The sequence below is a fragment of the Salvelinus namaycush genome, chromosome 35 (assembly GCF_016432855.1).
Source record: "Salvelinus namaycush isolate Seneca chromosome 35, SaNama_1.0, whole genome shotgun sequence".
Lineage (NCBI taxonomy): Eukaryota > Metazoa > Chordata > Actinopteri > Salmoniformes > Salmonidae > Salvelinus > Salvelinus namaycush.
Genome location: NC_052341.1, coordinates 21,036,391 through 21,052,272, shown reverse-complemented (window position 1 = coordinate 21,052,272; position 15,882 = coordinate 21,036,391). Strand labels below are relative to the sequence as shown.

The following is a 15,882-nucleotide window of genomic DNA, read 5'->3' as shown; positions in this document are numbered from 1 at the left end:
CCATATGACATTCTCCCAATCTTCTTCTGGATCATCCAAATGCTCTCTAGCAAACTTCAGACGGGCTTGGACGTGTACTGGCTTAAGCAGGGGGACACGTCTGGCACTGCAGGATTTGAGTCCCTGGCGGCGTAGTGTGTTACTGATGGTAGGCTTTGTTACTTTGGTCCCAGCTCTCTGCAGGTCATTCACTAGGTCCCCCCGTGTGGTTCTGGGATTTTTGTTGTGGACAGGTGTCTTTTATACTGATAACAAGTTCAAACAGGTGCCATTAATACAGGTAACGAGTGGAGGACAAAGGAGCCTCTTAAAGAAGAAGTTACAGGTCTGTGAGAGCCAGAAATCTTACTTGTTTGTAGGTGACCAAATACTTATTTTCCACCATAATTGTGGCGTGGGTGAAGTAGTTGAATCAAATACAATGGATAGATGGATCAGAAGATGGAGTGTGGAAGAGAGTGAATGATGTTGCCATGTAGATACTGTGGAATTGTATTAGTGACCCCTGCTTATTGTTTTTATTTGACTTTTTATTTTTTTTAATTAGGGGGTAGATCAGCTTTAACATTGCAGATAGATTGTAGCTTCCATCAATATGCATCATTTCTAATCCCCCATATTTGTTTTGTAAATATATATTTTCCTTTATTATTTTCCCTTAACCTTTACTGCTCCAGCGTTCCGCCAGCGGAACTCCTCCCACATTCCACTGAAAAGGCAGAGCGCGAAATTCAAAATATATTTTTTAGAAATATTTAACTTTCACACATTAACAAGTCCAATACAGCAAATGAAAGGTACACATCTTGTGAATCCAGCCAACATGTCCGATTTTTAAAATGTTTTACAGCGAAAACAGCACGTATATTTATGTTAGCTCACCACCAAATACAAAAAAGGACAGACATTTTTCACAGCACAGGTAGCATGCACAAAGCCAACCTAACTAACCAAGAACCAACCAAACTAACCAACAAACAACTTCATCAGATGACAGTCTTATAACATGTTATACAATAAATCTATGTTTTGTTCGAAAAATGTGCATATTTCAGGTATAAATCATAGTTTACATTGCAGCTACAATCAGAAATTGCACTGAAAGCAGACAGAATAATTACAGACACCAACGCCAAATACCTAAATACTCATCATAAAACATTTCTGAAAAATACATAGTGTACAGCAAATGAAAGACAGGCATCTTGTGATTCCAGCCAATATTTCCGATTTATTAAGTGTTTTACAGCGAAAACACAATATAGCGTTATATTAGCTTACCACAATAGCCAGAAACACAAGCCATTTCCCAGCAGCAAAAGTTAGCGATCGTAACAAACCAGTAAAAGATATATAATTTTTGACTAACCTTGATATTCTTCATCAGATGACAGTCCTATAACATCAGGTTATACATACACTTATGTTTTGTTCGAAAATGTGCATATTTAGAGCTGAAATCAGTGGTTATACATTGTGCTAACGTAGCTATTTTGTCCCACAACGTCCGGATTTTTTTCTGACACACATATTCTGACCAAATAGCTATTCATAAACATAACCAAAAAATACATGTTGTATAGGAAATGATAGATACACTAGTTCTTAATGCAATCGCCGTGTTAGAATTCTAAAAATAACTTCATTACCACATAAGGCTTACGTTATGTCGACCGAGTGCCCAAAACCTGGGCGCAAAACTAATAGTACACAGTTCGACAGATATATGAAATAACATCATAAAATGGGTCCTACTTTTGCTGATCTTCCATCAGAATGTTGTACAAGGTGTCCTTTGTCAAGAACAATCGTTGTTTGGATTTAGAACGTCCATTTTCCCTCTTGAATTAGCAAGCGCACTAGCCAAGTGGCGCGAAGCTTTCCTTTCTGAACAAAGGCACACAACGCAACACGCCTAACGTCCCGAATAAATTTCAAAAATCTAATAAAACTATATTGAAAAAACATACTTTACGATGATATTGTCACATGTATCAAATAAAATCAAAGCCGGAGATAGTAGTCGCCTATAACGACAGCTATTCAGAAGGCAAATCCAGGTCCAACTTCGCGCCTTCCTGAAAACATGAAATGGGTGACACGTCATTCCAAGAGGACGTATTCCATCTCAGACCAAGATAAACACTCCATTTCTTCTCTCACTGCATCTTGACATCCAGGGGAAGGTGTATGACGTGCATGTATACTAATAGGTATCATGCCCATTTATAGGCAGGACCCAGAAGAGAGCATCGATTTCAGATTTTCCACTTCCTGGTCAGGAAGTTTGTGCCAAATGAGTTCTGTTTCACTCACAGATATAATTCAAACGGTTTTAGAAACTAGAGAGTGTTTTCTATCCAATAGTAATAATAATATGCATATTGTACGAGCAAGAATTGAGTACGAGGCCGTTTAAATTGGGCACGTTTTTCCCCCAAAGTGACAACAGCGCCCTCTGTCCTCATCAGGTCCCTTAACCCTACCACCACTCCCCTAATTTGAGTAAACTAATGGACAACAACACTTGGGCCTTTGATGGACACAGTGTATTTTACAATAGTTATCTTTTGTTTGTTTTTAGTCCCATCCTTCAGCTCCACTCAACCCCTCCCATCTCTGAAGACCATCCAGTTTTAATTTCATTTTACCATATTTTTAACTGTGCTGTTTCACAAAAGTTCTGAACCTATATACATTTTACGGACACAGTATATTTTACATTAGTTATCTTGTTTTTAGTCCCACCCTTCAGCTCCACTCAACCCCTCCCATCTATCTCTGAACACCATCCAGTTTTGATTTCTATTTGCCATATATTTTTCTGTGATGTTTCTGAACCTTTCTATTCTCATAGTTTCTACAGCTTGTAAATTAAAGATACATTTTTTTGCTAAAAGTATTATATTATTGATGGATTGATTGACTTTTCAAATCACCCAGCAGTGCTATTTGCAGAGTTAGATCCAGGTAAATGTTGCTATTCTTCAGCCATTTATTTAACTTTGTTTTAACTTGGAGTGCTTCTTTCAATACACTACATTTACATTTACATTTAAGTCATTTAGCAGACGCTCTTATCCAGAGCGACTTACAAGTACATACATTCATACTTTTTTTGTACTACAATGAGAATGTGTATTCTGATCATGTTTTGTACAACATTTGCTGGTAAAGAGATTGGGAAAGGGGATAAGGGTGGATGACATTTTAGTAAACTGAAAAGGGCTTTTATTTTGGGGAGATTTTAGTCTAAACTAGCATGGCTTGTCCAGAAGCAGTTCTGGTTTCACAAGTTTGCTTCCAAGTCTCCCGTTAATGTCAAAGGTTAATTAAAATATAATACAATAACTCAAATTAATCCGGGCACTAATACTGCTTGGTAGTGGTTTTAAGACCTTCAATACAAGTCTATTCCTGTACATGTTAACACTTGCTTCAAACTGTACACAATGCTTGGTAATATTTCAGTCTCTGTCTTGTCTATTGTTCAATGGTCTTGGATCATTGTCATTTCCAGGAAAGTTCTTTCTTCAGCTTCTGTGTTATAAAGAAATGCTTAAAGTTAGCTTTATTTTCTGGACTTTTTCCTTATTTTCAAATAACTCCATACAAAAACCTGTTGACTTATCTATGACATTACTGTGCAAATTACAAGTTTTCTGCAATTGTGTTCTCAACCAAATGTAAAACTCCAACCTTTCTTCTGTTTACTACTATGGAAAGTGTTTTTTCCAAGTTCTCTGGGACCTTGATCATATATGGACAGTTGCCACACAATGTAAAAAGGTGACCGATTCTGTGCTCTGTCTGCAATGAGTACAATACATTGTAGTTACCTCATGAAACAGGCTACGTCAGAACTATGGGGATGTTTGTATGTTGCAGTTTTTTCATTCCTTTTGATAAATGTTGTCGTTTTTAAATTCCTTTTGTCAAAAATCAATGTGGCTTGATCTGGGCCTGTTTCAACAAGGACCTTCAGCGCAGTGCCCAGTCAGGGCAATACCATGTTAACTACTACTATATCATACACTGAAATTCAAGCCTCCTTTCAGGGTTTCTGTCTCCTGAGTTTTTTCCCCCTTTGGTCCATCAAGCCTGCTTGTCACTTTCCTAATTCCTGCTGATGTAACTAGAGGAAAATAAGTGATTGCAGTGCTTTCAGCTCGTTTTGGAATTTATCTGAAGATTAACCTTGAAGGTAGTCTGGATGTGTTATATTTGAAAGTTGGTTTTGTGCATTGAGGTGAGAACCTTGTTCAAATTGACAGCTTCATTTATTGGTTTGCAAAATCTGGAGACAAGACCTTCGTGTGATTGTAATTCTTCCAGTCCTTTGACTATAGATCAGTGCTCAAACATGTTGGGAAGTAGATGATTGAGAACAGACAAATCAAGAATTTGATTCAGATAAACTATGTACATTTTGATTAAACCAAACAGTGAACGATGTAAGGGAAACCGACTGGATTGGGTGGGGCACGCTAAACACTAGCACAATTACTTTCTTAGGCTACAACCAAGAAAATGTTTACAACTGGTGCAGGGGAAATTCTTAACTGAGAATTATCTAGACTTAGTTTCTACATTGTTGTATGTCCTGTATATATAAATAAAGCATTGAAAACAGTGGTGTTTTTGGACTGAAGTACCTGCCTGTGTAAATATTAGACAGGACAGTTGAAACCACCCAGAGAAAGGAACACACCAATAGCTTTAGGAGAAAGTTCTCAACTTAGCCATTGGATAAACTGGACTCCTTTTTTTTGGCCATGCCAGGGGTGTAATCATCAGTCCACAACCTTTTGCAATAGCAACGGTTTACTCAGACAACCTTTCGCACCAAAAGTTTTGTTTGGATCCTTGTGAATACACCCCTGGTGTTGCATAAGCCACTGAAAAGATGCCATCTGGTGGTGGAGGTATGGAGGAGGAAGTGGCTAAGACCAACAATGGATGTGCGTTAGGGGCTGCACAAATGTTTATCAAATTTCAATGTAGAGATGCTGATTAGATTTGCGAGTGGGGATAGAACACTGAATCACACCTTAAATCCACTGTTGAGTCAGGTGAGAGTTGTTAGTCAATCCTTCCTGCTGGACATTCCCCCATTCATGATATAAAATAAGAATTTTAATGTCTAATGCTCAATTCAGAAGTGTGAACACTAGATCATTACCCCTATAACTAAATGAAAATACATACATTGCACTAATATAAAAGCTTTATTGTATTGTCAAAACATGTTTACAAAAAGAAAAGTAAAAACAACAAAACTGAAGCAACGCATGTTGGACTGTCCTGTCTTCACCTCTTCTTGAAGCCATACTTCTTCCGTTCATAAAACAGGTCCGTTTTTGAGCTGCCCAGGTTCACAATCTTGGGGCATCCGTCTCGCTGTAGGGTCAAACCAAGAAGTGTAGAGAGAGTAGCAACTGGTTAGAGCAGGTATAAACCAGAGACTGTGAAAAAAAATAGCTTAACGGGTAGTACATATTGGGAAAATTTTATGACAAGCCGAGCATGTTCTGAGCCCAGAAAGTATTCACACCCCTTGACTATTTTGTTGCATTACAGCCCGAATTAAACATTTAGTGAAATTGAGAGTCATCACTGGCCAACACACCATACTGTCAAAGTTGAATGTTTTTTTTTAATGTTTACAAATTAATAAAAAAATAAAGCTGAAATGTCTGGAGTCAATAAGTATTCAACCCCTTTGTCATGGCAAGCCTAAATAAGCTAATTTTTACTCCTGAACTTAACAAGTTGCATGAACTCACACATTAAATGTGCAATAATAGTTACATGATTTTTAATGACTACCTCATCTCTGTACCCCCCCCCCCCCCCCCCCACCACACACACACAATGATCTGTAAGGTCCCTCAGTCCAGCAGTGAATTTCAAAAATACAAGACCAGGGACGTTTTCCAATGCTTCAAATGGCAGTTATTGGTAGAGGGGTGAAAAAAAAAATTTTTTTTTTTAACTAGGCAAGTCAGTTAAGAACAAATTCTTATTTACAATGACGGCCTACACTGGCCAAACTCAGACGACGCTGGGCTAATTATGCGCCGCCCTATGGGACTCCCAATCACGGCCGGTTGTGATACAGTCTGGATTCAAACCAAGTTGGCTGTAGGTACGCCTCTAGCACTGAGATGCAGTGTCTTAGACCACTGTGCCACTTGGGCAATGCAATTATACAATGTATCAACATTGCTCGCTGCTCCAATTGAACAAAATGTACAAATCTAATAACAGAAGACTCATCAGGGTCTGCATCCCCACTAACCATCGCAAATAAATGTTTTGTTTTTTTAAACGGACAGAGGAATAGACATGTGTGAAGAGCGGACGGGGAGAAGCAGATGAGTGAGGGCTGGTAGGGATGCGGCTACATCTGATATGTGAATGAAAGTGAAGTGGATATTATTGAACCTGCATACAATAGACTAGTGGCTGTTGATTAAATTCAACTGACTTTATAAACATTGTATAACAGGCGCCAGCACGTTCTTTAGATCGGTCTGGCAGAAAAAGTCGCTAGTATCATATGAAACGGTACTAGGGTATTCTAAAATGTTGGTATCATGACGTTTTGGTACCGGTATACCTGTGCAACACTATTAAAAAGCATGCCCACTTTGACAGACAGGAATCTTTATAATTTCTTTCCATGGGAAAATGTGGATATGCTTTCCTCTAATATTTATGGTACACCATTGTCTTCTGACAGGTGGTATTACTCCTATGCGATGCTCATCCCTCAACCGACAGAATCGTTGCGCTATCTGACGTGAGACAATGGGTTTAAACTGGATTGCTGAAAATTACTCTAAATTATAGAACCACTTTCATTTCAATTTCCTGCTTAGACATCTATAAATTGTTTACAACATTAAATGTTGCGAAAGGAGTAGAAATCAAATTTCATTGGTCACACACATATTTAGCAGATGTTATTGCGGGTGTAGCGAAATGCTTGTGTTCCTAGCTCCAACAGTGCAGTAGTATCTAACAATTCACACAAATCTAAAAGTAAAAGACTGGAATTAATAAATAAATAAATATTAGGTTGAGCTTGTAAAAGAAGTACCTGCACAGACTGTTGAATTATCCCATATAGTTTATTCCAATGTAGTTTATATTAACTATACAGGAGCATTCAACAGTGTGCAGATCTTCCTACTCCTTTTACAATCTGAGTGTGATAAAGGGGTGAGAGGGTAGGACACCTACATCTTTCTCCTGGATGGTGCACTCCTTGCAGTAGTAAGCATCAGACACCCCGGGACCTCCACAGATGACACAGCGCCCCTGGTACGACCCGTAATTGCATTCGTCACAGATGCGCACCAGAGTGCACGGCCTCACATACGAATCACAGATCACACACTTTCCATCGCCTGGGAGAGTGGGGAAAGAGGGATGAGTGTGTTAATGCAATTTTGAACTGAGCCATGCACATAAACAAAGCCATCAAAGTGTTGAAAATATATAACCGTTCAGAAGTTTGGGGTCACTTAGAAAGGTCATTGTTTTTGAAAGAAAATCAACTTTTCCCATTAAAAAAACATAAAATTGATCAGAAATACAGTGTAGACATTATTAATGTTGTAAATGGATATTGTAGCTGTTAACAGATTTTTCATGGAATATCTACATAGGTGCACAGAGCCCCATTATCAGCAACCATCACTCCTGTGTTCCAATGGCAAGTTGTGTTAGCTAATCCACGTTTATCATTTTAAAAGGCTAATTGATCATTAGAAAACCCCTTTGCAATTATGTTAGCACAGCTGAAAACCATTGTGCTGATTAAAGAAGCAACAAAACTGGCCTTCTTTAGACTAGTTGAGTATCTGGAGCATCAGCATTTGTGGGTTCGATTACAGGCTCCAAATGACCAGAAACAAAGAACTGTCTCCTGAAACTCGTCAGTCGATTCTTGTTCTAAGAAATGAAAGCTATTCCATGCGAGAAATTGCCAAGAAACTGAAGATCTCGTACAACGCTGAGTACTACTACCACCTTCACAGAACAGCACAAACTGTCTCTAACCAGAGTAGAAAGAGGAGTGGGAGGCCCCGGTGCACAACTGAGCAAGAGGACAAGTACATTAGAGTGTTTAGTTTGAGAAAAAGACTCCTTACAAGTCCTCAACTGGCAGCTTCATTAAATAGTACCCGCAAAACAGTCTCAATGTCAACAGTGAAGGCGACTCCGGGATGCTGGCCTAGGCAGAGTGCAAAGAAAAAGCCATATCTAAGACTGGCCAATTAAAAATAAAAAATTAAGATGGGCAAATGAACACAGACACTGGAACTCTGCCTAGAAGGCCAGCATCCCGGAGTCGCCGCTTCACTGTTGAAGTTGGATTAGCTAACACAACGTGCCATTGGAACACAGGAGTGATGATTGCTGATAAATGGGCCTCTGTACGCCTATGTAGATATTCCATTTAAAAAATCTGCCGTTTCCAGCTACAATAGTCATTTACAACATTAACAATGTCTACATTGTATTTCTGATACATTTGATTGTAAAAATGGACAAAAAGTAGCTTTTCTTTCAAAAACAAGGACATTTCTAAGTGACCCAAAACTTTTGAACGGTAGTATATATATATATAAAACTGTAGGGTGTATGGGGTTAATCTGAGGAAGTGGAGAAAAAAGTATTAACTACACAGTTTGGGAGATGGGGACATTGACTTCTGTCTATTGGGTCATTCCATAGGAGTTCAATACCTCTCTGACTGCACGAAACCTTCCATACATGTTAGCCTGAAGTAGTCTAAAAATGACTTTTTAGACCTGAATGTCAAAACATCCAGGAGATCAAGATGCTCAAAGTTGACCTGTTTTGCATACCCCACCCTACCATCACAAAGTCTACTTCGCTGAAAAATATAAAACGGTTGATTTTGATATAATATGAAAACTTACAAACAGGGTTGTTTGTCAAACTTGTATGTTTTTGTCACCCCCTTTAAACATTGATGATATTAAAACGCGTAAACGCAATGTTTTTTGTTGTTCATACATGTAAAAATAGGGTCTAAGCTACGTCATCTGTGGTATTTGTGTTGTGCCTGCCATCGTTTGAGACACAGCATACTCTTGAATACAGGGTGGGTGTCATGCTTTGGCTGATAAATGTACTAAAATGTGAATTAAGTTGAAATTTCTACTTTCAAATGGTACCACAAAGATGGTTGAGGTCCACTCATTAAATAATGCTGATTTGAGTGGGAATAGATGTCAACTTGAATGGGAATGTCTATTCTGACGGTGGGTGGGCCATCTTACTGGTAGTAATTAGGGGTTGAAACCAATTGTTATTCTCTGTATTTCTTTTCCCCTTGACATGGTCAAATAACTCAAGCATAGATTAGTTTCTGTAAAAAAGTTACCAGAGGCCATGAGTAACTTTGTCAAAAAGAATGGCACCAGTTCGCCTATAGTTGGCACTGTTATAAGCAGTCTCACTTAAACCCTCATATCCATCACCCTGTTTGACATAGAGACTTGAAACATAATTTGTACGTGTCTTTCCTCATGCTGAACAGATTTGCCTTAAGGATTCACAATGTCCACCAGGATAGATTTTCCTCCATCTTGGACATTTTGGAAAACTTCTCATGAACCATAATTTAAATAACACAAAATAGGCCATGGTACATCTCTTAGTTTGAGAAAAGTGAAGGGATTGGTTAAGAGATGGCCGAGTTATGGATAAATCAGGAAATGCAATAATCCTCTCCACAATGGCCTATCAACTTGAAACTTTTTAGGGTCATTACCATGACGAACCATGTTAAGTTTGACATCGATATCTTAAAGTGGCAATCAGCAGTTGAACAAAGCGTTCTCCCCACCAGTTTTGGTAAAAAGCTGAGGGATGGGGCTGCAGAAATGTATAGACCGAGCTATGGAAGCAATGATTGACCATCCATGATATTAAAATTAAAGTCCAACCACGTTGAGGCTATTTAGTGTTTGTTTACATTTTCTGTAAATGTAAATGTTTGTTTACAAACATTGGAGTAAAACAAGATTATATTTTGGGTTCTGATGGGTTACGACAGTTGAACTAAGCTCATGAGGCATTTAATCAGTTATAAAGGATGAATGGGTACTTATCATTAATTTATAAATCCAGGAAAAGGAAAATATTAACAATTCACTTTGACTATGTAACGCTAATGCTTAAAATAATAAAAACCTACTTCTCATGGACCTAGTCAGAATCACTCCATATTTGTTTTTGGGACTCATCAAAATAGTCCTTAAAGAGTTTGAGAAAATAACGTTGATGCATTCAAAGATGGCCACACTACACCAGTAGATGCACATTAGCACATACGCTAAAATGTTAAAAACACTTCATCTTCTTCTCATGAACCATAGGACCAAATGACACAAAATTCAGAATGTAGGCCCATGGTACATCTTAACTTGGTTTGAGAAAAGCTAAGGGATTGTTCAAAATGCCTGAGTTACTGAAAGATAAAGAAATTCGATTTTGCGTGTCCATTTAAACCAATGTAAATCCACTTCACAGTTGGCAATCAACTTTAAACTTGACATCCCTAAGATGAACCACACTGAATTTGGTATTGATATCTAAAAAAAAAACAAGGAAACTATTAGCAACTCATTCTTTGCATTTGTAATGCTAATGCTCAAAATCATCTTCTCATGAACCATACTTCAGATTCACTCTAGATTTTGCATTTAGACTCATTATATCAGTCTAATCTTTTTGAGAAAGAATTGTTACTGCACTCAATTATGGCCACACTGTACCTATAGATGCCTGTTAGCACATATGCTAATGATAATAATACCTTTTAAATCTTCTGCATTCAAAATCAGCCACGCTACACCACTAGATGACACCCTATCACACCAGGGCTATAAGAACTGAACCAATGGACATTGGACAATGAAATGTGGCATGTAAACCTCATACGTCCTTAGAAGCTGTGTGAATATAAAGTCACTGCAACCTTAGATGGCTGCCCCAGACCAGTTGGTGGTCAGTGGCATCATAGGATACTAGCGCAATAACTATTGATCAAGTGGACTTTGTCTCATGCAAATTAATGTTAGATTTAAATTATGTCGATAAACAATGTGAAATGTCATGAATATAATTCATAAATCTTAACACAAACCATTAGTTTATACCAATTCTGGGGTTAATTTGACTAAGTAATGACTTTAAGAATGATTACCTGCTGCATTCAAAGATAACCAACCTACCAGTAGGATGTATTCATGGATACCAAGGGAAGGCAAGCTTCCCCCCAAAATTGACGACAAATAATGTATCTTTCATCTCTCGGTTTCATACATTTCCTTCAATTCGCAAGAGGCTGAATGTATCTCACCAGTAAAAGCAACCGAGCAAACAAAACAGTGCCCCTCAGTCTGTGTAGCGTATCTATCTGATGCTGCATGGTCAGAAAGAGTATGACATTGTTGCCGCCCGTAGCATTGAACGCAAGGGAAGCCAGCGAGCATTAGCCCACCCCTTCCCCCCCAAAATCTAAAATAATAGCCAATCAGCATTGAGCTAAACCGAGTGAGCTCAACTGTGAATAGTCCTGAGGCACCCTAAAAAAAAGAACATCAAGGGAAGCCAGTTTGAATTTGGCTTCACACCAATCAGCATCACAAGCCAAACGTAATTATTGACCCATTTTTTAAAATTATTGTTGCATCTCATTGTATTGTTGTTCTCCGGGGGCTAGCTAGATAAAAATCGTCCCATTGCTAAATTAGCCATGGATGGAGAACGGGATTTGGACTTGTGGCTTTACTTAATTCTCCGTACTGGCCAATGATTATAACGGCGATTCTGATCCAACCATACATTCATGCATTGTGCCCCTGGCCTGAGAGAATGGAAGTTCAACATGTAGCTACATGTAGTAGGCTAATGTTAACTAGCTGGCCTGGCGCATCATTGCCCATTAAACGAAGTTAGGCTAGCAAATCAAGTATTTTAGCAAGGTAGCCTAGGACAACACAAACTAAAAACGTGAGTCATAGACCATTTAGGCAAAATGAAATCACAGAAATCAGTACCATGGACAGCCACGTCATATGTCGCTTACGTTGATTGGACTAAATAGTTTTTGTTATCTTTTAGTTGTCACTGTATTAGACTATGCATCGGTGATTAGATGAAGTTGAAATGGTGCTGGAATAGTGGAGGCAGCTCGTTTTCTTTGCGATTTACTTTAGAACCACGGAGTTAACGCAAGTTGTGTAGTAGTCCCAAAATTTTGTAAACATTACCTTGCTTGACCATGCTGTCGGTCATGTAATTGTTGTTACATGCAATATGTTTTGTGGACTTCACCGGACAGATGTTGCTCACCGGTTTTGTAATGAAACAAATGTGTGGTTTAATTTATTCTGCCACTGTCTTCTTATTGTTATTGTCTCAGCCTTATGCCTATATAGCCCGGTGTCAAGGCATATGAACTAACAGGTTATAGAGCAAATACAATTATCACAACACATTGGTTGCAATATGGCTATTTTGGGGGGGGGGGGGAAATTGGCCTCTCTGATGATTTTACCCACACACCGCTACTGCAACCTACAGCACTAGACTAAACTTCACTTACGTATTGAGAGATAAACATGGTAAAGCTTTTACTGATTGGGTAACCCGGTATTTCCCGCCAAAACCAGAGGTGTCATTCAAAAGCATTATAAAGCATATAAATATCTGGATTTGATTAGAGCGTTACGCGGCATGAAAATTCAAACCCGATGCTACCTGAGCCGCCATATCTCAAATACTGTAACGACCCTGGGTTTATAAGCGCGGAAATCGACTGCTTCAGGAGCATGCTTTTGCGGCACAGTCGATTGCGCGCCGGACCTCGGGCTAGAGGGTTCGAGACCTGCTCTCTGCTGTCTCATTACATTGGTGTCAGAAGTGATCGGATCTTGCATCCACGACAGTGCGTGTGCTTGGCCGGTGAGCGCGTTCCTGTAAGACGTAGAGTCGCAAGCTAGCGCGAGGACGCGCTCTTTCAAAGGAGGGACTGGTGTAACGACCCTGGGTTTATAGGCGCGGAAATCGACTCTGCCGCACGAGCATGCTTTTGCGGCACAGTCGATAGCGCGCCGGACCTCGGGCTAGAAGGTCGAGGGTTCGAGATCTGCCCCCTGCTGTTTCATTACAATACGTTTTATGAACCCTACATTAACAACATGTAATGAGCCCAAGCCCAAATGATTGTGCCATTATCCAATACATATATGATATAGGCACATTGCACATGACAGAAAAACCATTAACGCCCATAGATGTTGCTAGCTATAGGTGCTCTTGGGTAAATAAATTAAACTAGCTCCAGTAGGCAAATCTTTGAGAGTGAAACATATTACTTAATTGTACTATACTGTTTTATATGGACTGGAATTACACACATCGTTTAAACAATGATAAAGCTGAAGAAAACATGTGATTCTGGTGCAGCACATGCGGCCTACAAAGTTATAAGTATAGGCTAGCGAATTTGATTTCGAAATAATAGGGCCTCTTTGTATAACTAGTAGGCTGACTCATACTGTACCTTCCATAATATTTCCCCAAATGTTATTAGCCTACCACCTTTTCTCTCTCTATTGTTGCTTCATTCCTTCCTCGCTTTCAACAGTTAAATGAAATAAGTTGTCCTTATCTTCATCATTCTAATGTCATCCTTTAATAATATAGGACTAGCTTTAGATGCAGAAGGCTTTCACTTCTCTTTACAAATATCAAATGGTTATGGGTCTGAATAAATAACTGCTGTACCCTACCGCGTTCACACTTCTTTCAAACTACCTGTGAGTTCTATTGGGCTGCTGTATTTAACATTCAGCAACAAAGAGCTTGCGTCCCTCTTCGAATAGTGTATTGGTATAAGAAATGCAAAAAATTAAAATGTCCAGCAAGCTATTCTAGTCTAGCTATTCCTGCATGGGACTCCAAGGGCTAATGAGCGGTTTTTGAGGAGAGGCCAGCGGAGCACAGGTGCTTGTGTATTGCACAAGTGACAGAGGCTATAAGTTAGAAGCTTATTAAGATGGCGAGGAACCTCCTCGCGCAGTACAAAACATGATTTAATATTTTCCTGAGTTCTCTGGTTTTTGTAGAACCACCTGCAACTGGACACGGACATTTAACCTTTCCCGAGTTGAGAACGAAGAAGGTATCGCCAAGAGCAGGTTAGTTTAAAAATCTATGGTGACGTTTTGTATAAGCTAAGCTGTATCCTCGAGTATGGAAACATAGTTGTCACATATCTTGCGTAACAAACTATAGCTAGGTAGGGTATGTAAAATGGGGTCAACATTGAGCACCTCTATCTCCTAAATGCTTTGGCATTCAGGTCCAAAAAGTCACCTTCTGACCACTTCGGCCAACCATGTACGAAAGGTTTTATTTAGACCAATATTTGACTAAATGAGCCTGACGTTACTCATTAGTGCAAGGACCTTATATGTTGTTTAAAGGTCGAATTGGCTCTGGAAGCCAAACCAGCCAAATACTCCATCTAAACGTGAATCGATTCTCAATTGTGATACGGCTCTACTTTAATATCAAATCAAAATAATTTTACAAATGCAAAATACACACTGTTTTAAGACAGCTGCAGCCTACAGTCTTTTTCGGTGACAAAACGTTTGTGGCGTTTGTCTACCATTTACACACAGGTGTTCGGAGATGCAGATAGCTAACGTTAATTAGCACAGGTAGTGCACCGTCTTCAATCTGCTTTCCTTAAACAAGCGCTGTAACATGGAAATAGGTTTAGGGTTCCCAAGCAGACATATAAAAAGGTATCAATTAAACCTTTTATTTATTGCCAATATGAAAGATAAAGCCCTTATGCTTTCAAAACCGTACCGCAAGCGATATGTGTTAATGTTCAAACCGAGCGTCGCGGCCCTTAACAGCCCCCGAGACATGATCCTATTTGAGACAGACATAGATGTAAAGTTGTGAACGTTTTATATTGAAACTTACATTTCTCGCACAATCTTCCAATAGCTGAAAAGTAAACAGAAATCAGTTATTGAACATGATTGTATAGTAACTTAGCCAACAAATAATTGTTTCATGAAGCTGGCTACGCGAGTAACGTTATGTAATCAATAACAAAGTTGAGTCAATTTAGCTTCAATATAGCTAACTATAACGTTAGAAGGCAAGTCAAAGGGTTGACGAAGAAGCAATTTATGGTAACGTTAACTAGCTAAATGAATGAACAACATGTGCTAACTGCCCCTAATAGCATGTTAGTTACTGTACTAGCTTAGCTAGCTAGCCACTATCAACAAAAGGCTTGAGCACAGCAATAACCCATTCACAGCACGGATAATTGCTGACAAGAAGTTAGTACTAATACAATCATATGCAGTAAAAAATAAAACGAACAGCTTACCGACACCGGCTTGTTTTCTACAAAAGATCAAATCTGGATGATGTTTAGCCATTGTCGTCGAACGCAGGACATGCAATGGCTATGTTGAACTTTGACCCTTTCTTCTTTTCTTTTGGTTTAGTTTCTTTTTCGGATCATATTATTTTAGATTATTTCACGTTAGTTAAAATATTATAGTTATGGATATGTTAGTGAATTAATCTGGCTAAATTCAAAGGGAGAATAATAAATATGAACTGCACATAATTCATCCCGGGGTCCTTGCAGCTAGGTATACAAAATATTAGATACAAAATAGAAGGATTTAATGTTTGGCATTCATGTCGCATATTAGTTAAGAAAATATATTATATATACATTTCTGATTTCAAAATTAGAGTAGGACACAGAAAAGCTATATTTCTAATACA

The 15,882-nt window shown here is 38.7% G+C and overlaps 1 protein-coding gene across 1 annotated transcript; it reads right to left on the bottom strand.

Moving 5' to 3' along the window:
- Positions 1-5,209: 5,209 nt before the first annotated feature.
- LOC120029991 (PHD finger-like domain-containing protein 5A) lies at positions 5,210-15,587 on the bottom strand. Its single transcript, XM_038975307.1, has 4 exons — positions 15,473-15,587; positions 15,055-15,078; positions 7,249-7,415; positions 5,210-5,400 (listed from the first exon to the last, which is right to left on the bottom strand). Exons 1-4 carry the CDS (start codon positions 15,522-15,524, stop codon positions 5,311-5,313), a joined length of 333 nt encoding a protein of 110 aa, XP_038831235.1. The 5' UTR covers positions 15,525-15,587; the 3' UTR covers positions 5,210-5,310.
- Between the last annotated feature and the right edge of the window lie 295 nt (positions 15,588-15,882).

What these genes read in the sequence shown, in the direction of transcription:
- LOC120029991 (XM_038975307.1), bottom strand. Translation starts at nt 15,524, where the DNA reads ATGGCTAAACATCATCCAGATTTGATCTTTTGTAGAAAACAAGCCGGT. An exon ending in TAGAAAACAAGCCGGTGTCG is followed by an intron (nt 15,079 to 15,472) that starts GTAAGCTGTTCG and finishes TTTACTTTTCAG; the next exon opens with CTATTGGAAGATTGTGCGAG. An exon ending in GCACCATCCAGGAGAAAGAT is followed by an intron (nt 5,401 to 7,248) that starts GTAGGTGTCCTA and finishes TTGACCCTACAG; the next exon opens with CGAGACGGATGCCCCAAGAT.